The sequence below is a fragment of the Radiomyces spectabilis genome (assembly GCF_025331425.1).
Source record: "Radiomyces spectabilis strain NRRL 2753 chromosome Unknown BYT42scaffold_2, whole genome shotgun sequence".
Taxonomy (NCBI): Eukaryota; Fungi; Mucoromycota; class Mucoromycetes; order Mucorales; family Radiomycetaceae; genus Radiomyces; species Radiomyces spectabilis.
Genome location: NW_026251927.1, coordinates 65,516 through 84,127, shown reverse-complemented (window position 1 = coordinate 84,127; position 18,612 = coordinate 65,516). Strand labels below are relative to the sequence as shown.

The following is an 18,612-nucleotide window of genomic DNA, read 5'->3' as shown; positions in this document are numbered from 1 at the left end:
GCACTATTCTTTAGAATCCCTCGTTTGTAAAGGATATAAAGAATAACAAGGGGGCGAATGATCAACCACTTTGGTGTATTTATGCTTTAGCCGATTAACTGATATTGATCTAGAAAAATAGTGGAGAACGACTTCAAGGTCATTTCTTTTTGATGCGCCGCCAGCGATGCTTCGGCGTACAATCCGCTGGAAAGAACAATATTCTGAACTGGTTGTAAACTTGGTGAACTCTCGATTTCGCCAAAAAGAAACCATTTGTGAAACCTTGGGATTGTACCATGCGGCGCACATTGCAGACTTTACCCTGTTCATCATCAATTAAACCCAGAAATCGAAAAGTTGTTTGGCAACGGTGTCATCTATTTACTAAATAATTGATTTGATCCAGTGATTTCCTCAGTCAGTAATTCATCAGGGATCTTTGTTTGCTTTGTCCTTTGTCCTTTGGACGGAGAATGATGGAAATGAATCGCGCTTTTACGGCAAAGGAATCAAATGGACTAAAAGATCTCCTTTGCGCCAAAGCTCTTTTTTTTGTTCGGTTGTGATGGAATGTTTATATCTTTTTTGTTGTATTTACAGAAAAAGAAAAAGTTAGTCTGCAGCTCAAAAGCAAGGTATCAAACATTGCCCAACTTTAATTTCTAGAAACGACTTGTTTTTATTTTATTTTTCATCGTCAAAAGGAAGCAGAAAATGCTCGCTCATTATCAGGACGCACATACAGAAGATGAACAAGAAAACCTGCCATGGCAATGGAAGTTTTACCATAAAATGGTTCAATTGCACGGAAGATCAATGAACAGAGAATTTTGGAAATGCATCTTGGCAAACAAGACACTCACTTACCCCTCGAAATCCGAATTGATTTTTGGTTCACACATAATCGATTGTTGACGGGGACCTCTGCCCCCTTTTTCTCTGCGTATCGACAGTTTGCATGAATGCTTAGAGATATCATCCCACCCACCTCATCTTCATAATTCGTGGTCCAATGCACGAGACGTAGATCTGTTGATGAAATTGTTTGAAGATCTTGCGCTAGAGCGATGAAATTCATACGTGAAAAACTTTATGAGACATCGAAAGCGCTTTCATAATGTGCAGCTTTATGCATGACTTGGTTATTGTAAACGATACTTAGCGTGATGGAGATCTTGGTGCAGCTATAGAAATCATCGCACATGCACATCAAAGACACCACGGAGATCATGCTGCATCTTTTATTTGGGGTTGAAACTTATCCCGCTGGTGAAGATCATCTGTACTATCAAGCCCTCTTTGATTTAGGAAATTTTCATGCTTCTGCAAGCTGTTGTCATGCGTTACACGTTATTGTCATACGTTCATGTCCATCGTTTGCTGACTTTGGACGCGGTAAAAAAAATACCATTGCACACGCTCCGTGGCACTTGTCAACGATAAGGTCCCATCGTTCTGCAGCAAAAACGGGAGTGACATTGTTTCTCGAATGCAATGTTCAAAATCGTGTTATTCGAGTATCCGTCGGGGTCGCCATGAATGATCTGATCCGCTGGATGGCTGGCAATGAAATCACTGGCCCCGCTGGTATCAATTGAAAAAGCTTTGCACGAGCTACCGTTGAATTGATGAGTCACTGAAAAGTTTGTTGGCATGGATAATAAAAAAAAGTTCTATTATGGCGTAATTTTTCAATGTTTATTTGGGCTCCTCTTCTTCCAGAGCTTCCAGACGGTGTGCATTGGTGATTTTACGTAATAGCTTTTTTGCCTTATTTAACAAGGACACAGAGAAGCATTTTCAACCCAGATATGTCCGTCACGCGAAAAAACGCCTCCCCCCAAATTTTACCAAATTGATCCTTTTGCATGCGATTTTGGTCGGCCAAGAGGCCGACATTTTTCTATGGAGTATGAATGACCGGAGGGAGCGCGACTTACCGCATGTGGATTGATCTGTGCAGTATTTCATTGTGCGCAAATAAATGATTTTTTGAGTAGATCTCGCCTGTGATACAAAACTCCCAAAATTCTCAGGCTTCTCCTTTCCAAAGAAAGTCGCTAAAAGAAACCAATCGCGTTTCACACTTTGATTGTCCTCCTTTTTGTTTTTAGCCACCTGCAGTAGCAGCTAGACCATCGATGTTTCCTTCTGCCCGCTGTGAAACATGCAGAGCGTGGAAACGGACATGAAAGGATGACAAATGTTCTAAGCCAATCACAATCCAGAAAATTCCGTTGTCTCACTTCCCACAGCTTATTTTGAGTCATCTTACATTTTTCGGAATCAACGGAAGACAAACCTTTTCCCGCATCATCTCTCTTATCCAATGGCAAGATGCATATTTTTTCATCTATCAATGCAACGTTTTTTTTTCCTGCAACTGCAACATTGGTTCTTTTTTTTATTTTTATCTCTGATTGCCATTTCATTCTAAAATGTTTCAATATCGGTCATTGTTTCTTTATTGGTTCCAGTATTGCGGATGACGATAAGTCTGTTGCTGCGGATGCTGCGGCTGAGAATGCTGTTGCTGTTGTTGTTGCTGCTGATAGGAAAACATTTGCTGTTGGAAATAGTTTGGATAGGCTTGAGGAATGGAGCCCACAAAGGAGGATGAATCATTGGCGGATGAGTTCAACCTCTGTTCACTGCTTGTTTGCATTGACGGTGGCTGTTGCGACAAGGATTTCGGGAGCGATGGATGCGAAGATGGGGTGCGCGGGGTGCTGGACATGCTGTTCAAAAGATTTTGCATAGACACACCCCCGTTGTAATTGCCGCGCTGATAATCATCCAATCCATGCAAACGCTGCTGTAACAGATCTTCATAACTGGCATTCGCAGTCGTACTTCCTTGCCCGTACAATGCCTGCGTTGTATAGGGAGATGTACCTGTGGTATAAGATGATCCCATGGACGGTTTGGTCGCTGTCTGCTGTTGGGCTGCTGCATACATTGGATACATGTTCTTATTGAACAATGGCTGCCCATACATATCTGCGTACTGATTTCCCATGTAATAATACTGCTGATAGTAAGGATGGGCAAACATGTGTTGCTGTGCTAACGCCTGAGATGGGTCCGAGGCACCGGCAATCAGCGGGTTTTCTTGACCAGCTTTGTCTCTTGCTTGATAACCTCCCATTGGCATGCCAGATAGTGAGTGAGCAGATGCATTAAAGTCATAGTAGCCCTATCCATCCAAGTTACATTAAGCACATTGTCAATACAACCCATAAAGTCAAAGGAAAAAAAAAACGCGTACCATGGATCCAAGTGGCCGCTGAGTGTCCGAACCATAGAGACCGTAATTGGATGATAACGCCATTGGATTCATGTTGAATTCGGGGTGCATTCGTTGATATGACGCATACGAATTGTAAACAGAAGATAGTGGATCCATGGCTGCATCATGGGCCGGTTGATGCTGCTGCTGCTGCTGGTGGTATGCTTGTTGTTCTTGTTGTGATGTCTGTTGAGCAGGAGGTTGCGTGGCATCATCTGCTGCTGCCGTATTCACAGAAGCATTCTCTTGACTAGCTAGAATGTCCTCACCCATCTTGGAAGATATCGCTTCGCGCTGATCAGATGAACTGGATTCTTGACCCGACGTTTCCAAAGTGGATGGATGAGTGAGCGCAGAAGCACTAACCACCAATGGTTATCAGATTTACTCATACAATTTCGGCTATCTAAAAGTACCGCGTACCTTGATGGCGGTTGGGATGCACTCGTTGATTCGTCAAGCGATAAGCTACCGAACTTGATATTCACGCCGTCCACTGTCGATTTGTCTTTGGGTACTACAGCAGGTACTCCCTCATGTGCAAACGACTGTGTCAATCCTGCGGACAATGGATCTTTTTCAGAAACGAAGGACGGTTCTGAATCATGAGTTGCTGGTGCTACATTATCAGTTGACTCGTCCTTCTTTTCTTCCCCCCATGAAACGGTATCCTGTGATTTCCAAGCTGCATTCACATCCACGGGAGCTGACCATGCATCCTCGGTAGATGTAGTTTGGGATTCTTCCGGGGCTTCTCCTGTCCATGCGTCCTGCGCCGGTGCATTCTCCTGGTGATTGGATGAGGTCTGCTTGTTGGTTTGAGATGATTCCGGAGTGATTTGAAGAGGTTCGGTGGCAGGTTTTGTCCTACAACAACAGCACGACAAAGTGAGTTCTTTGTGAAACAATTATCATACACCAGCGGGCGACTATCCTCCACTTACTTTAGTAAACTGGCCCATGATTTGGCAGCGTTCTTGGTGGTGGCAGGCGTAGCGGTGATGGTAGATAATGACTGAGAAGATGACATTGTTGGGGAGGTGAAAGCGGCGGAAATATCATGCATTGACTTGGATTGCGGCATGGGAGTTTCGGAAGATGCTAAAGTATAAGAGGGCCATCGGTCGTGACCTGTTTCCCAGCCATCTCCATTATTCAGTTCAGAGAAAGAAGCGGAGGTTTCCGTCTCGTGTTTTGGAATAGAAGCAATGGAGGCCCACGTATTGCTAGAGGATGGTTTGGATGCATGTGATAAGGTGTCATTGTTGGAAGTGGTGGTGGTGGCAGGGTGAGTCGTAGAGTGATTTGCTGATTTCCAGGAAGTGGGTTGGTGAGAAAATGATTGGATGGTTCCTTGTGCGCCGCGCTGACCAGCACTGCCACGGCTTGTTACATTGGAATTCGCAGAGCGCGACTTTACGCCGGCTCTGTCACTGGGATTTCTTGTTGTTGTTGTGTAGGATCGATCATTGACTTTATCCCGTTGATACGACGATGACGAAGACGACGTGGGAGATGTGTTGACTGCTGCCGCTGCTTTGGAGCGGTTCGTCTCCTTTTTTGACTTTTTTGTTTTGACTTGATCCCACTGATTGGCGTGACCTAACAGTGAAATGAATGATAAGCAATGAGAAAATATACATGAGTGATAATTGCACGACCGTCGGCGAAGAACTAAAATGAAAAAAAGTGAGATTAGGCGGTACCTTCAGTAATGCGGTCAATGGTAAGCTCGAGGTCGCCTTCAGCATCTTGAATGGCAAATAGTAGATCCTCGTCGGACCAGGTATGAAATAGTTCTTTGAGAGTAGCCAGACTTGAGCCATATTTGGATTTTAGTTTCTTTATATCATTGGATTCCGTGGTGGAAGCGGAAGGGCGAGGGGCTCCTGAAGAATAGGTTGAACGTGTGTCATAGGAAGTCATGATTTGCAAGATGATGTTGGGGCGTCTAAGCGTGTGTATTCAGCGGACAAAAGAGTTCGTACGCAGAAATAAATAAAAAAAGGCTATTCATTATCATGCCATTTCAAATAGAACCCTACCGTGCTCTCTCTTTCTCTCTCTTTGGCTGTGCGTGTAGGAACTTTTTTTTTTTTGAAAAGGTTGAAGATATAAAAAGGGAAAAAAGCACGAAATGTGATTTTTGAACATCCGTCATGTCTCCACACCATCCCGCTCAATTCGGTCATTACTCTATTTGGAAGGTCCTGCGTACCAAAACATTCAATGCCATGTTCCTCTTTCTGTAATCACACGGGTTTTCAATCATTCACATAGCACTAACAGTTTCGTATACCAACTACCGATTCTCATTACCTTAATAAATACATTAGGAAGAATCTTTGGCTCAGCATCATCTGTATTCTTCGTAAAACAAGGCCGAAGCATATTTATTTTTTTCTGTTTTGTCCTTTGAAATATCAATAACAATATTCTTTGGTTTTAGCGGAATCCATATCTTATACTGTACCGTATATTCATGATTTTTTACTTTCTCACAGGCTAATTATACACTTGCGATATAATTTGAAATCCATAGCATTTGAGGGATTATATTAGTTCGTGAAGCAAAGAGACCTTTAAGACGATACTGCGATGTAAAAATTGTACCTTAATGCCAGTTATCGATTTTCTGAAGACTTGGTATATAGTACTTGCGGGCAGTTGAAAAAGATTGGTTTGGATAGGCAAATAAGGGTAAGATGACTTATTCAACCATTATGATCGTTAATAGCAAGTACTGAATAGGGCAATCGACTCAATTGAGTCGATTGCTTTGTATGGATTTTTCCTATCATAAATGCAGTTGGTGACCGGAAGACAGTTTCAAATGAAAGCATTATATACATATTACAAAGAGAAATGAACCCATTGATAAGAAAAATCAAGGTAGAGTGGCTTGGAGAGTTATCATTGGAGCTGCTTGATTTGATTACCTTTGTTGATCGACTCAGCTGAGTCGGTCATTCGGAGCATCTTTATGTGTTCATCATTTTCCCTGTTATTATCATTTTCATGACATTGTGACCCCATGCTTTCATTGCAAATCCTTCTGATATGTCCCAATGGCAGTTGGTGTGCAAAGGAGTCCATGAAAAATATCATTGATTAATGGACCTTATGAGGCTGAAATCAAACGAAAATAAAAATGCAATCTAGTATACCACTACGATTGGTTAGTAACATCCGGTTCCCTAAGTCAGATTTTTCAACCTTCTGAGTTCGTAGCATCGACTTGGTCGAGTCGAATGCATATGCTCGATGGGTCGATAATCCTCCTCTTAACCGTGTAGCTCTATCTGTGAAGCCACTTAATACCCATTAAAATATCCCAACATCAGTCTGGATAATCCGTTTATTCATTATCCCAATACACAGAAATGTGAACGATGCCACATCGAAGAATATGAAAGTAATCAAAATATGTTATAATACATGGTTCATCAATAGGTAGGATCAGACAAGAGTGTTTTGTTACGTAATACACAAATGGTGATTGCTCGGCGTGAGATACATAAGAACGTCAGCATAAACTGCATATTGTTTTATGCACCCATTTCAGTAGCCTACAGCACTGTGCGTCAAGTGAAGTGCCATGCAGTTCGTTCTGCTTATCATCTCTTCTTTAATAGTCGGGTCTTCTCATTAGGCTCTGACGAGGTATGGCGCATGCGACCCGATGAAGATCCTTCATGCATATCTTCCGCAGGAACCGCTTCATCAATAAAACTGTCGCTGTGAACCAGGGCGGCCTCTGTTACCGTATTTTCCTGTAAATGGGCGGTACTCGTTCCTCCTCGCCACGACAGGATCAGAACGCCACAGATAATCAGAGAGACGCCCAACGTGACCATTATAATTTGCTCCCATCGCAACCGGCTCCACTGATCATAGTATACCAAGCCGTTAAACAGGCAGGACACATTGAAAGCGCATGATGACAATGGCACTAGAATCACCGTGTCACAGAGCCGTAAACCCTTGTTGAGGTAATAAAGCTTCCAAGGCGCGGGGGAGGAACCATCATTGATGAGCCACTGAAGATGGTCTTGATTTGACTTCTGGACTTACTTGCAAAATAGCTGTGACGATGACCATGGACACCAAAACCCAGGTGAGCGGATAGTGGAGCTGATCCATGTTGAAAACGATGGTCAAAATGAATAGTTCAAACCCACTTTTCGCGAATAGCATGCTTTGGCTGCTGATATTGCCTGCGATCATACCATAACTAAAAATGATTGCATCATATTACCAAGGGGCTGATCCGGATTTTTTCTTTTCTTTATGAATGGAACAATGATCCTGTGACTTGCCTGATACCAAGGTACATTCTGAAATCAGCCGAGGCGAGCCATTTCAGTCGTGGTTGGTCTGGCATGAAATTCTGCTTCTGAAGCTTGAAATACAGTTGCTCAAAGTAATGTGTGAAAATCAAGGCGGTAACAATCACAAATTCTAGGATGCTGAAATAGATAATGAAGGTCGTCTTGTGGTATAGTTGAATCAAATCGTCGATATCGTGATCGGGTTCGATGATCACACCAAACAGGCCAACCAATAACGTGCCAATGACAATACTACCAGTGCCTAGAGAATGACAAAACAACGAACATTTTCAATGGATGTATGACATTAACCAATGAAAAACTCGTCGATGACTTACCAAGGACGCTACGTCTGGTAAGCGGATCTCCAAGCACGCCCCAGGCTGCGAACGCATTAAAAACGAGCCCCAAAGCGCTAATCGGAGCAAGAGTGACAATCGGCAAATATCCGATCGAAAATACAGAACCAATGATATTGGCTACAAGATACGTGGTAGCTGCGGCCACCCACATTGGACGACGATATGAAGGTTTTTGAAGCTCCACAGGAGACAGTTGGTCGTTTATAATATGTGATTTCCGTTGGAATGCCATGGCAAATGCTTGAACAAAGTTGGTTACCAATGACACCATCAAGCCGATCCAGAAAGCTTGTTCGTCGGCCTCATCATCGCCATGGTCGGGGTTGAGACCCGAGATGAGAAAACGATCAATCCGTGTGGATTCGGTCAACATCGTGATGGCATAAGAAGGAGAAAAGCAGGAAAGGAGAAATGGATTGAAGCTATTTGCTTACAAGTGGTGAAATCAAGCGAGGCGAAATAAATCGATCCACGATCGTGTGGACCTCCTCACGTTATCATGATTATTTGTTCATCTCATGAGGCGCATCACGTGTATCCTTGAAAGGAGGTTGTTCATTAGTCGCTCTACAATTCAACAGCATCTTGATAAGCAATGTTTCCATTGAATTAAAAAGAAAAAAAAACTGTATTTTTTTTTCTCTTTCCAATTAATGGGAACCAAGAGATGGTTGTAAAAAGGACGATCGCCGTCTTATGCGGCCGTCTTTGAGAAACCCAAAAATCGGGCAGTTTCCTTGGCGATGATCACAGTTATGCGAACTGATAGATGGTTTACGTTTTCCGCAGGGCATAGCCACGACATTGATAAATGCAGTTTTTTTGTACTACCCAGTGTGCATATCACACTGAATCAGACGATATGACACCGTTTGCACACAAAAAAATGGGGAACTTTTTTTTGACAGATGCGTCAAAAAGGACTGGCTCTGAAAAATTAAAAAAATTGGACGAATGGTCGGACATTGGAGATTCTGCTCGTGAATTATATTGGGCTGGGATGGGCCCACCCAAATGGGTTATCCTCCTTTCTTGGCATTCACATCTTCATCATGGCTTATTTCCAGACTGTTACTCGTTCATATACCAAGGTTGACACCTCCAAGGGTATCGACACCACTCAATTTCTTGAAGCCACCGAGGGTGTTGTCAAGCTTTTCGGTAAGTCCTACTATATGAGAAAGACGCGATGCGCCTTTTCTCGTGTCTGACGATGGTTTGTCCAGATGCTTTTGGTTCCGCCGCGTTCTCCGTAGTGCAAAACGATATGAATGGCAACATCAAGGTAAGCGTTGCATTGGTGACTTGGATGAGTACAAGATGATGAGATTTTGACACCGAGGAACGCAGAAAATCAGAGAACGCTTCTTGTCCAACCCCACGGCCAACGATACCTTGGAAAACTTGACCGCCACCGAAGCACCTGAAAAGAAGCGTGTGGCAACCGAGGGATTGTTGTGGTTGACACGGTAAGTTTGGAAAGAGCCCAATGCTGGGTTCTTAAAAGTATTGGCCATTGTGTGTAACGAGCGTTTTCCCCCCAGTGGTCTGGATTTCACCGCACGCGCGCTTCGTCGCAATATCGATAACCCTGCCGAGGAATTGAATATCTCCTTCACCAAATCATATGAAGAAACCTTGAAGAAACATCATAGTTTTGTTGTGCGTCCTGTGTTCACTGTAAGTCACCCATGTCAACCTGTATATCTCAAAGAGAGTTTGGCTGACTTATTTTTCCCAGCTTGCCATGAAAGCTTGCCCTTACCGCAAGGACTTTTACGAAAAGATTGGTGTTGCTACCGATGCGGACAAGAAGGAGATGGAGGAATGGCTTTGTGCTTTGGAGAAAATCATTACCACCATTAATACGCTCTTCACTAACCATCCCGAATACATCAAGGGCATGTAAAATAAAGAAAATAACCGATTTACCATAATAAGCAAAACCCATCCAATGACGTTTTATTGCAAATGAACAACTCTCCAAATTTATCTCAACCATTTTGAGCCTACCTGACATTTTATTTTTTTTGTTTCTCATTTGCTTCTTTTCTGCTGTTGCCGGTTCAACCAACTTTTTGAACATACATAGTAGACAATGTTATGGCGGCAAACCATTGCTCGAACATCCATTAGTTATCAGCGTCGTTCATTTGTTTCCAAACCGACCAAGTCGCCATTTGAGATTTTGTCACTGCCACCGAGTGCGCCCGCTGCGGAAATCAAAAAACGATATTATGAACTGGCGAAATCCCTGCATCCCGACAACACCATGACGGGCAATGTCGACCGTTTTCGAGAAGTTGTACGTGCCTACGAATTCCTTTCCAATCCTAGCCGTCGGGAAATGTACTTGAAAAGTGGGCTTGGATGGGATATGCCGTTGACCTCCCCGTCGCCGTGGGGTCCCACTCCGGCCCCTGGACATCGTCCAGCCTCCTACACCAACGCTTACTGGGCTCACGATGACACGACTTACCGTGACGGGCCTTGGTCATCGCACGACAACCCCAAGTATATGAGCAATAATACCTTTTTGACCATCCTTGCCGGTGTCTCCGTTACCTTGGGGATATTCAACTTTTTCTATTTCCACAACAACGAATCCATCTTACTGGAAGCAGCCAATCGGCATCATTGGCGCGCTTCCAAAGACTTGGCGCAGGCTCGCCGTGACGCTTCAAAATTGGGAAGAGAACAAGCCGTGGAACGCATGAAGTATAAACGAATGAAATATGGACAAACACCGCAAGAAGACAAAGAGTCATCCTAGACCGAATATCCAAAGACAATACGCATCCTTCATTTCCCGAGTCTGTATGCCCTTCGGTGCATTTCTGACCGCTCAGCAATCACCCATACCACGACACTGAATGATATCCGTTCCACATACACACTTCCCAATGGAATCACTGTTTCCTCCTCCCCCCTCATTTATTATTATTGCTACTATTACTGTACACGGGTTCACGCCACTTTTTTCGCGGTTTCTGATGACAAGGGACGATCTGTTGTCTTTTCGGCAGGGTCCATGTTCTGGGACTTGTTTACGACTTTTTCGAGTTCAGCAATGTACCGCCGGGAAAAGATTTCGATGTAGTAGTTGGCTCCGTTCCAAACACTGGCTGCGAACATGGAGATAAGGAACACAGTGTGCAGCCAAAAGCTCTTGTATAGAAAATAGGTGGGAATCACTGTCACAAGGTTGTACGCCAACTGGAGCAACATAAACATGTATATCTTGTACTTTGGACCAAACGCGAATGCGGCTCGTTGAATCAGCGATTTGCGCTTTTGCGTTTCCTTGAGTAACCATGAATAGGAAGTGATACGAGCTCCCGATTCCACCTTTTCCTTGCGTCTAACAATAATAAAAACAAAATAAAGCGCTTGCCAGATCAAGTACGCAGCCGTCGACCAGTAGATGATGCTGCCAAAAGTGACTTTCAACTCGTTCAAGTCGAGAAAGTGTTGATTCCTATATAGTGTGGTGGCGATTCGGTCTCGGTGAAGTTCGGGCATCCATCGGATGGTGTACATTACCAAAGGGGGGAAAATGTGGATAAAAACCGAGGTAACCTTATCGAGCGAATGGAATACGAGAGAATTACGCCATGTGACGATCGCCCAGGCTACGGGACCATTGGTCAGGCTGAAAGCGGCGACAAACAAAGAAGGCGATGATGGCCATATCCAAAGGAAAGCAAGCACCATGACATTGACAAAATAACATAAATCGAAAATAAAGTAATGCCAGTGACGCAGCTTGTAGAGAAAGAACCGCAAAGTGAGCAGATACGCGCATTGGGCGGTGTAATAAACAGGGATCCACTCGGGGATCCTTGAAGCCACCACGGGGGTCACACAGGCATTAGCCACCCCCACCACAAACGAGATTTTGTCGCGTAGTTTGATATGTTGATGAATGCGATCATTGATAGTTTGATAATGCCGCAACAGCTCGTTCTGAATCGCGGCGCGTCGTTCTTCCAGTTTGTTCGTCTGATGGTTGATCCGGCTCTTGGTTTTCATGGTCCAACTGGCGGATTTTTGGCCAAGTTCTCTCCTTTTCTCGTGCAGTTGAGACGTCACCTCGTCGAGCATCGAGGACAACCTGTGAATCATATCAAAGTCGTTCTCCGCCACCAAATCCGTGGTTGTCCAAGTTTCCCTCATTTCGAAATCCATACTGTCAGCATCCGTTGTCTCGGTGGCCTGACTTGACGAGTCGCCAGTGAGCGTCGGCTCAACCTCATGTACTTTTGTCTCCGGAGTGTCCATTATTTTAAAGATTCATAAAACAATAAAAAAACGAGAAGGGTAAAAAAGGAAGAAAATAAACACGCAACCCAAAAATGAATATGTGTAGATGAAGGTCGGCATGTCCGAGACCCCCGTTTCATTTCCAGCGCTGCAGGCAGCCACGTGACTCGTGGCGGAGATCTTTCCTTTTGGTAATGCCGGTTTGAGCAGAGAGTCCGGCCCGCTTTTTCGCTTTTTTTTTTTTTTTGGTTCAACTTTAACTGCGTGTGTGCCATGACCACAGGAGCCGTGACCCCAGAAGACGACAAGTCGCATGCGACTAATGCATGGGAGGCTTTGCCTCGCATGGCACCTCTTCGTGTTCCGCTTCGTCGACGTCTTCAAACGTTGGCTCTTTTCTGGTGGGGCATTGAACCGGCGGTGGCGGTGGGCTTCTTTTTATGCCTGTGTACTATGCCTGTGTTGTGGCCCATCCTAATCATCTACTTGATATGGATGCTCACTGATAAGGCCCCTTCTCGAGGAGGTCGTCGCTCAGTCTGGATTCGAAACTGGCGCTTGTGGAAATATTTCGTCGAGTATTTCCCTGTCGAGATTGTGAAGGTACGGAATCTTGAGGACCTCATGACGATGCGCACATGGTTACTCACGTTACTTGCAGACGAGCGATCTTGATCCTTCAAAGAACTATATTTTTGGCTATCATCCCCATGGTATTATTGCCATTGGTGCTATTGCCACCTTTTCATCGGAAGGCACAGGATTTTCAAAGTTATATCCTGGCATCCATGCTTCATTGTTGACATTGGCGTCCAACTTTAATTTACCTTTGCATCGCGACTATTTATTAGCATGTGGTCTGTGCTCAGTATCCAAGGATTCGTGCAAATATATTTTGAAATCCGGTCCCGGACGATCTATTGCCATTGTCGTCGGTGGTGCTACGGAATCTTTAAATGCTCGTCCAGGCGTCATGGATCTGACCTTGAAGAAGCGGTTCGGCTTTGTCAAAATTGCCGTCCAAACAGGCGCCAATTTGGTCCCCGTATTAAGTTTTGGTGAAAACGAAATTTATGATCAAGTGAAAAACGAAAAAGGATCGCGATTGCGCTTATTCCAAAAACGACTCCAGCAAGTGTTTGGGTTTACCATGCCCTTATTCCATGGTCGTGGTGTATTCAACTGTAAGTCAGAATCATGGTATCCATCCCAAAATTCAAGCGGCTACGCTCATTGACAGCATTCTTTAGATGATATGGGCTTGATGCCTCACCGTCGACCGATGAACATTGTCAGTAAGTAATCTATCTCTTGAAAAAATTAAATAGCGTTGTGGATTAGGATGACTAATAGCGTCCCCGAACTAGTTGGAGAACCGATCGAACCGCCCAAAGATTTTGATGAAAGCAACATTGACAAGGTCGTTCAAGAATTGCATGCCAAATATATTCAAAGCCTCAAGGATATTTACGAGAAATACAAAGACGTGTACTTTAAAGATAGAATCAAAGACTTAGAATTTGTCGAATAATCTCTCACACTCTTTTTTACTTATTTATGGATATATAAAATCTTTTTCTACATACCACCTTTTTTTTATAGTCTCTGAAATCTTTTAACATGATAATCTATCAAGGAGTGGCATAAAATAGTCGACAGACAGTGAACTGGCATCGGCATTATAAGTGCTCATCTTCCACAGCCTTCAAAACGACTTCCGAAGTCTCCCAAAATGTGATGTTTGATTTGATTTTGGCTGCTGCTTCCGGATCGTTCTTTAACATGGCACTGAGCGATTTGCCGGAACGGGCAAAGAGACGGTCGGTTTCGCGTAAACGTGTGGATGGACAATAATCGTTCTGCCGGAGGAAAATGATTTCCAATACGGGGTCAGCTCGCCTCACATTGATTTCTCCCAAGGGTCAACAATTGAATAATTAATTACCTTTCCATCACCGACGTACATCACTCGCTCAAAAGGGCCATGTGTGGCAATGTACTTGTCCAACTCCTGCCCTAGAAAATAATTCCTGTGTTACGCGACGATCTTGACATTTCGCAGTAAATCTCCATATGTATCACCTTTACAGATGTTCACTGCGCACGAATTGGGGCATTGATGCGGAGGATCGCTGGCGGGAATATGTCGCTGAATACGGAAACGATGCTTTTCATCCGTATAGGCTGGATTGGTAATGATATCCGATACTAAGTCTCGTACACCGTAGGCCTATAAAAAAGGTTGAAAGTATAGCCAAGGATTGTACTCTGATGAGAAATTCGGCTGACATGTGAAAATGTATAAACATTGTTCAAGTCTGTTTTTCTTACGCGGAGAATGGTATCGATATAAAAGGTGTTGGCATCCGATAGAATCAAAACACGCGTGTGATGAGAATGCAGCACTTTGAGTGTGTTGAGCATCGCGGTTGTCTATTGAAAAGAGTTTCAATGTGTCGTGTTTCGTCTCGAGGTGGAACCATGTATCAAATAGCCATACAAACGGGATCTTTTCCAGAACAGCCATAAACTGGTCCTTTGTTACGCCCTGATCTTGGATTTCTTTCACCGATAGATCCCTTTCAAGTTGAAAGTGAGTTTCGGTTTGCCGCGACACGACTCTCCGTTTTGTTTTTAACCTACATCAAATCGGTCCACTGCATACCCGCCAGGGTTTTGACTTTCTCCCACTGCACCGGTGACAGATTCTGAATCGTCCAGTAATCGCTGTCTTCCTCTATAAGCGACCTTCTCTTTTTTTGTCAGAACATCCGATTCCAGGGACCCATTGTCCATATATCGGCACTACCAGTCGAAATCAAATACAGCGAGATTCTGGTGCGACATGTCAAGTGGTGAAACGGAAAGAGAGGAACCAAGATTCAGCCGTTGCCGTGAGAATGGACCCTTCCTTTATTCTAACCTTCAAGCCCCGACACGCATCTCTGCACTACAGTTGCAGCTGCTGGAACCCTGATATACCAAAGTGAACTGAGTGACCGACCACGGGGTCGATCGAACTTTATATTTTGCTGTATGACCGTCATTTCTCTGCTGCTGATGGTATGATAAAACCGTTACGATAAATTACGCTTTTCCATGTAAAGTATCCTTTCGTCATTTGCACGAAAAAATTGTATGCTTTCCACGCTGAGGGCAACCGTGATGGTCGAATTTTGATTGGATGCATCAAAATAGAAAAGTCCTCTTGCAGAATTTTGTCCCAGCAAATGTTGTTCTGCCAGAATCAATCTGTCAAACTATTACGTGAATTGTCATTGATACCAACCCCATTACTCATGCGTCGCAGTGCTCGTCTTTCAAAAACACCAGTGCCCTCTCTAAAAGAAGATGATTCCGATGGCTCTCCGCCACCACCACCGGCTAAAAAAGCGAAGAGGATCAAACAGAAATCGAGTCCTGTGATCAAGGCAGAATCGAATGAATCACACTTTCATTCAGCTCCACCAAATTGGAAAATCGTCTATGACAGTATCCGTGACTACCGTGATACACATGAAGCCCCCGTCGATACCATGGGTTGTGCAAAGCTTGCAGCCACCAATGTCAGTGACAAGGTAATAAATTAAGTTATTTTCTCGGAGTTTGGAGATTGGGGGAAAATCGATCCATGATGAGTCCTGATCCATCTGACATTGAGTGATATAATGGTCTTTAGGTAGCCCGGTTTCAAACACTGGTATCTCTGATGCTGTCTTCGCAGACAAAAGACACTGTCACAAGTGCAGCCGTAAAGACGTTGCAAAGAGATCTACCAGGAGGGCTCAATCTTGAAGGCATTCTCGCTGTTGATGAACAAGCCCTCGACCAGTACATCAAATCTGTAGGCTATCATTCTAAAAAAGCAAACTATATCAAGAGAACGGCAGTTATTTTACGCGATCAATTTAATGGCGACATTCCCGACAGCATTGAAGGCTTGATGAGCTTACCAGGTGTAGGTGAGTGCTTGATACGAAAGATCGGATCACATAGTGTGTGTCTTGAAACTTACAGTCTTGACATTGTAGGCCCAAAAATGGTTGGTTGTCGAACAATATAAACGAGTCTCCTCTTTATCATGCACTAATCTTCATCATCATGAATCATGATGCTGTTTACAGGGTTACTTGGCCTTGCAGCAAGCATGGAAAAAGTAAGGAAAAAACCGACAAGTCAATATGCGCCCAAAGCTGGGTTACTCATGTCCATTCTCTTCTCAGAAACGATGGCATTGGCGTCGATATCCATGTGCATCGTATTACTAATCGATTAGGATGGTGTAAAACGGCCGATGGACAACCGGAAGATACACGCAAGGTGAGTAAAATTGATACCCTTGGCTGATGCGTGTAGCTGAATTTTTCCGATGTAGAGCCTTGAAAAATGGTTACCGAAAGAATACTGGCAACCGATCAATCCGCTTTTAGTGGGGTTTGGTCAAATCACTTGTTTACCACGAGGACCGCGTTGTGCCGAATGCCCGGTCAATCAATATTGTCCGTCGGTGGAGATAAAGAAGGTGAAGCAAAAGAAAGTCGTGGCAAAAGCAGAAGAGCAATGGGTTCCTTTTGGCGATGACTTGGAGGAGGAGAAACACATCGTTGTAAAGAAAGAAGAACAAGTTACAACAGGACTTACTTCCGAATTCTTTGCTGATCATGATCCAGTGGTGGACAAAGTACCCCTGAAAAACGAAGATAAACCGTCCCTGGATTGGTAACCCTCGGTTTACTCCCGATAAGAACTCGCACGTTCGTGTATCTGCTAGGGCTTTTTACCGATGACCGATGTTCTCGACATGATCGGTTATACTACCCAAGGCGATGTTCTCATTACATGCATGATTTTTCTTTTTTCAGTTCTTCTGCAATGTATATTTATTATCAGGATTCATTGAGCAAACAAAAATTGTCCAAGAATACCCTCGATTTCAAAGGTCGATTTAAAAATCACGCGGATCATTGTAAGGTTTATTCTTCCCTCTCCAAAAGTAAAATAAAATAAATTAAAAGCAAGCTATCATACCGCAGTAAAGAATTTCATTTTGGTCGAATGGTCAAAAATCGCATGAGCATCGTATAATTATAGAATGCATAAGGACACCAACTTGCAATCTAATTTGCGAAATCATCAAACCAAGACGTTGCTCCGCATGAGCTATCCTAGCCTATGATAGTGGTCAAACACTCTCGATCTGTAAGAAATACCATGGCCAGCACAGTGGAACAGTAATAATTTATGTTATTTTCTATCACTTTCTGTCCCTTTTGTCGTTTGTACGCAAAAGATATCGGGGTTATCTTGTATGTATCATGATCACAGTATGGTAGACCCTGAGGGAAGAACATGTATTGAACCACGCCCTTTAAACTTGATGATAAAATAAAGATTACAAAATTTTTAAGACGAAGCATTCTTTTCCCTAGGATTGAAATTGCAATGTTCACAGATGGTTGCAACTTCCATTGGTCTTTTCATTTATGATGAGCGAATCCTACCGAAAATATCAAGCCTCCGAGTCTACCCATCCGCTTTGGGATTACAGTCCATGGAACGATGCAAGATACGTAGCGACACAAAAGACATCCACTCGACCTCGAGCTCCACCGGATTTTTATGGTGATCAATCAGGTAATATTTTTGCCATAGCTTCATGAAATTCAGTCTAGTCATGTTGGATGTTATCCTTGATAGAAACAGCGCTGGCCAGTACTACATCAGTGCAAAAAGAAACTCTTTCGAACCATCCAAATGTGGCTTCTCCTACGTCAAGTTCATTGGCGGCAGCAGAGATTACGTCAATGGAGATCCATACGTCGAGTGCTGCCGTTGGTCAGGAAGTATCCAGTGACCCAAGGCGGCCACCTATGAGGGACACGATTCCTCAAGAGAGTGACACGTTTTCTTATGACGAGTACCCATGGCCGGTGACAACAACATCGTCTAGTCCTAATACAAAGATTCATCAAAGTACGGAGCCATTGTTGACTTCTGCCTATGAACCTGAAACGGCATCGTCCAGCATGGAAGAAATCGTTACACCAACTGTTCGGGAAATTATGAACGCGGACAGCGTCGTGGTTTCCACCACAGCCACTCAATTCGCCACAGTGTCGGAGTTTCGCACGTTGGAAAAGACGTCTTTTGTTACAGCAACAGCAACAGCAACAGTAACGACCACTACCACCATCGCATTGCTGGAACAGGGAGAACCGCGTTGGTTTGCCTTGGGTGGATTTGGAAGCATGGAAATGATGACGAGTCCGGCCACAACACATCATACACAATCATGGCATGTTTTACTATGTTTTATTGTTATGGCGATCGCATTCATACATGCTCAGCGATAAATCCATTCCAAGCATGCGCCATTTATCCGCTT

At 43.8% G+C, this 18,612-nt stretch overlaps 10 protein-coding genes across 10 annotated transcripts; 5 read left to right on the top strand and 5 right to left on the bottom strand.

The window, feature by feature from the left end:
• Positions 1 to 2,277: 2,277 nt before the first annotated feature.
• BYT42DRAFT_554493 (uncharacterized protein) lies at positions 2,278 to 3,717 on the bottom strand. The gene is made up of 2 exons (XM_051566585.1): positions 3,251 to 3,717; positions 2,278 to 3,178 (listed from the first exon to the last, which is right to left on the bottom strand). Exons 1-2 carry the CDS (start codon positions 3,542 to 3,544, stop codon positions 2,447 to 2,449), a joined length of 1,026 nt encoding a protein of 341 aa, XP_051426775.1. The 5' UTR covers positions 3,545 to 3,717; the 3' UTR covers positions 2,278 to 2,446.
• Positions 3,382 to 5,402, bottom strand: BYT42DRAFT_171536 (uncharacterized protein). The gene is made up of 4 exons (XM_051562370.1): positions 5,317 to 5,402; positions 4,978 to 5,222; positions 4,216 to 4,873; positions 3,382 to 4,138 (listed from the first exon to the last, which is right to left on the bottom strand). Exons 2-4 carry the CDS (start codon positions 5,195 to 5,197, stop codon positions 3,526 to 3,528), a joined length of 1,491 nt encoding a protein of 496 aa, XP_051426774.1. The 5' UTR covers positions 5,198 to 5,222; positions 5,317 to 5,402; the 3' UTR covers positions 3,382 to 3,525.
• Positions 5,403 to 6,819: 1,417 nt separating this feature from the next.
• BYT42DRAFT_591670 (uncharacterized protein) lies at positions 6,820 to 8,196 on the bottom strand (the record flags this gene model as incomplete). The annotated part of the gene is made up of 5 exons (XM_051570559.1): positions 6,820 to 6,840; positions 7,036 to 7,272; positions 7,346 to 7,505; positions 7,591 to 7,864; positions 7,941 to 8,196. The coding sequence occupies 5 exons, from the start codon at positions 8,194 to 8,196 to the stop codon at positions 6,820 to 6,822; spliced, it is 948 nt and encodes a 315-aa protein (XP_051426773.1).
• Positions 8,197 to 8,945: 749 nt separating this feature from the next.
• BYT42DRAFT_554484 (glycolipid transfer protein domain-containing protein) lies at positions 8,946 to 9,964 on the top strand. The gene is made up of 5 exons (XM_051566584.1): positions 8,946 to 9,125; positions 9,191 to 9,249; positions 9,315 to 9,433; positions 9,509 to 9,644; positions 9,706 to 9,964. The coding sequence occupies exons 1-5, from the start codon at positions 9,017 to 9,019 to the stop codon at positions 9,871 to 9,873; spliced, it is 591 nt and encodes a 196-aa protein (XP_051426772.1). The 5' UTR covers positions 8,946 to 9,016; the 3' UTR covers positions 9,874 to 9,964.
• A 14-nt stretch (positions 9,965 to 9,978) lies between these two features.
• BYT42DRAFT_171482 (DnaJ domain-containing protein) lies at positions 9,979 to 10,834 on the top strand. Its single transcript, XM_051562369.1, has one exon. The coding sequence runs from the start codon at positions 10,063 to 10,065 to the stop codon at positions 10,735 to 10,737; it is 675 nt and encodes a 224-aa protein (XP_051426771.1). The 5' UTR covers positions 9,979 to 10,062; the 3' UTR covers positions 10,738 to 10,834.
• Positions 10,835 to 10,931: 97 nt separating this feature from the next.
• BYT42DRAFT_489150 (uncharacterized protein) lies at positions 10,932 to 12,089 on the bottom strand (the record flags this gene model as incomplete). Its single annotated transcript, XM_051563915.1, has 1 exon — positions 10,932 to 12,089. One exon carries the CDS (start codon positions 12,087 to 12,089, stop codon positions 10,932 to 10,934), a length of 1,158 nt encoding a protein of 385 aa, XP_051426770.1.
• A 370-nt stretch (positions 12,090 to 12,459) lies between these two features.
• Positions 12,460 to 13,811, top strand: BYT42DRAFT_554479 (diacylglycerol acyltransferase type 2B). Its single transcript, XM_051566583.1, has 4 exons — positions 12,460 to 12,830; positions 12,889 to 13,411; positions 13,478 to 13,522; positions 13,595 to 13,811. Exons 1-4 carry the CDS (start codon positions 12,501 to 12,503, stop codon positions 13,756 to 13,758), a joined length of 1,062 nt encoding a protein of 353 aa, XP_051426769.1. The 5' UTR covers positions 12,460 to 12,500; the 3' UTR covers positions 13,759 to 13,811.
• Positions 13,812 to 13,906: 95 nt separating this feature from the next.
• On the bottom strand, positions 13,907 to 15,074 carry BYT42DRAFT_591666 (phosphatase phospho-type; the record flags this gene model as incomplete). The annotated part of the gene is made up of 7 exons (XM_051570558.1): positions 13,907 to 14,086; positions 14,173 to 14,243; positions 14,310 to 14,457; positions 14,559 to 14,660; positions 14,728 to 14,806; positions 14,871 to 14,975; positions 15,037 to 15,074. 7 exons carry the CDS (start codon positions 15,072 to 15,074, stop codon positions 13,907 to 13,909), a joined length of 723 nt encoding a protein of 240 aa, XP_051426768.1.
• Positions 15,075 to 15,526: 452 nt separating this feature from the next.
• On the top strand, positions 15,527 to 16,950 carry BYT42DRAFT_489311 (DNA glycosylase; the record flags this gene model as incomplete). Its single annotated transcript, XM_051563930.1, has 6 exons — positions 15,527 to 15,805; positions 15,907 to 16,189; positions 16,259 to 16,269; positions 16,352 to 16,383; positions 16,451 to 16,547; positions 16,603 to 16,950. 6 exons carry the CDS (start codon positions 15,527 to 15,529, stop codon positions 16,948 to 16,950), a joined length of 1,050 nt encoding a protein of 349 aa, XP_051426767.1.
• A 726-nt stretch (positions 16,951 to 17,676) lies between these two features.
• BYT42DRAFT_627936 (uncharacterized protein) lies at positions 17,677 to 18,580 on the top strand (the record flags this gene model as incomplete). The annotated part of the gene is made up of 2 exons (XM_051572418.1): positions 17,677 to 17,861; positions 17,925 to 18,580. Exons 1-2 carry the CDS (start codon positions 17,711 to 17,713, stop codon positions 18,578 to 18,580), a joined length of 807 nt encoding a protein of 268 aa, XP_051426766.1. The 5' UTR covers positions 17,677 to 17,710.
• Between the last annotated feature and the right edge of the window lie 32 nt (positions 18,581 to 18,612).

Excerpts from the sequence above, each read along its gene's own strand:
- BYT42DRAFT_554493 (XM_051566585.1), bottom strand. The coding sequence starts at position 3,544 with ATGGGTGAGGACATTCTAGCTAGTCAAGAGAATGCTTCTGTGAATACG. Across the intron at positions 3,179-3,250 it reads AGCGGCCACTTGGATCCATG|GGCTACTATGACTTTAATGC; the intron begins GTACGCGTTTTT and ends TTGGATGGATAG.
- BYT42DRAFT_171482 (XM_051562369.1), top strand. The coding sequence starts at position 10,063 with ATGTTATGGCGGCAAACCATTGCTCGAACATCCATTAGTTATCAGCGT.
- BYT42DRAFT_171536 (XM_051562370.1), bottom strand. The coding sequence starts at position 5,197 with ATGACTTCCTATGACACACGTTCAACCTATTCTTCAGGAGCCCCTCGC. Across the intron at positions 4,874-4,977 it reads CATTGACCGCATTACTGAAG|GTCACGCCAATCAGTGGGAT; the intron begins GTACCGCCTAAT and ends TTTCACTGTTAG. Across the intron at positions 4,139-4,215 it reads TCATGGGCCAGTTTACTAAA|GACAAAACCTGCCACCGAAC; the intron begins GTAAGTGGAGGA and ends CTGTTGTTGTAG.
- BYT42DRAFT_554479 (XM_051566583.1), top strand. The coding sequence starts at position 12,501 with ATGACCACAGGAGCCGTGACCCCAGAAGACGACAAGTCGCATGCGACT. Across the intron at positions 12,831-12,888 it reads TCCCTGTCGAGATTGTGAAG|ACGAGCGATCTTGATCCTTC; the intron begins GTACGGAATCTT and ends CGTTACTTGCAG. Across the intron at positions 13,523-13,594 it reads TCGACCGATGAACATTGTCA|TTGGAGAACCGATCGAACCG; the intron begins GTAAGTAATCTA and ends TCCCCGAACTAG.
- BYT42DRAFT_554484 (XM_051566584.1), top strand. The coding sequence starts at position 9,017 with ATGGCTTATTTCCAGACTGTTACTCGTTCATATACCAAGGTTGACACC. Across the intron at positions 9,126-9,190 it reads GGGTGTTGTCAAGCTTTTCG|ATGCTTTTGGTTCCGCCGCG; the intron begins GTAAGTCCTACT and ends TGGTTTGTCCAG. Across the intron at positions 9,434-9,508 it reads GGATTGTTGTGGTTGACACG|TGGTCTGGATTTCACCGCAC; the intron begins GTAAGTTTGGAA and ends TTTTCCCCCCAG.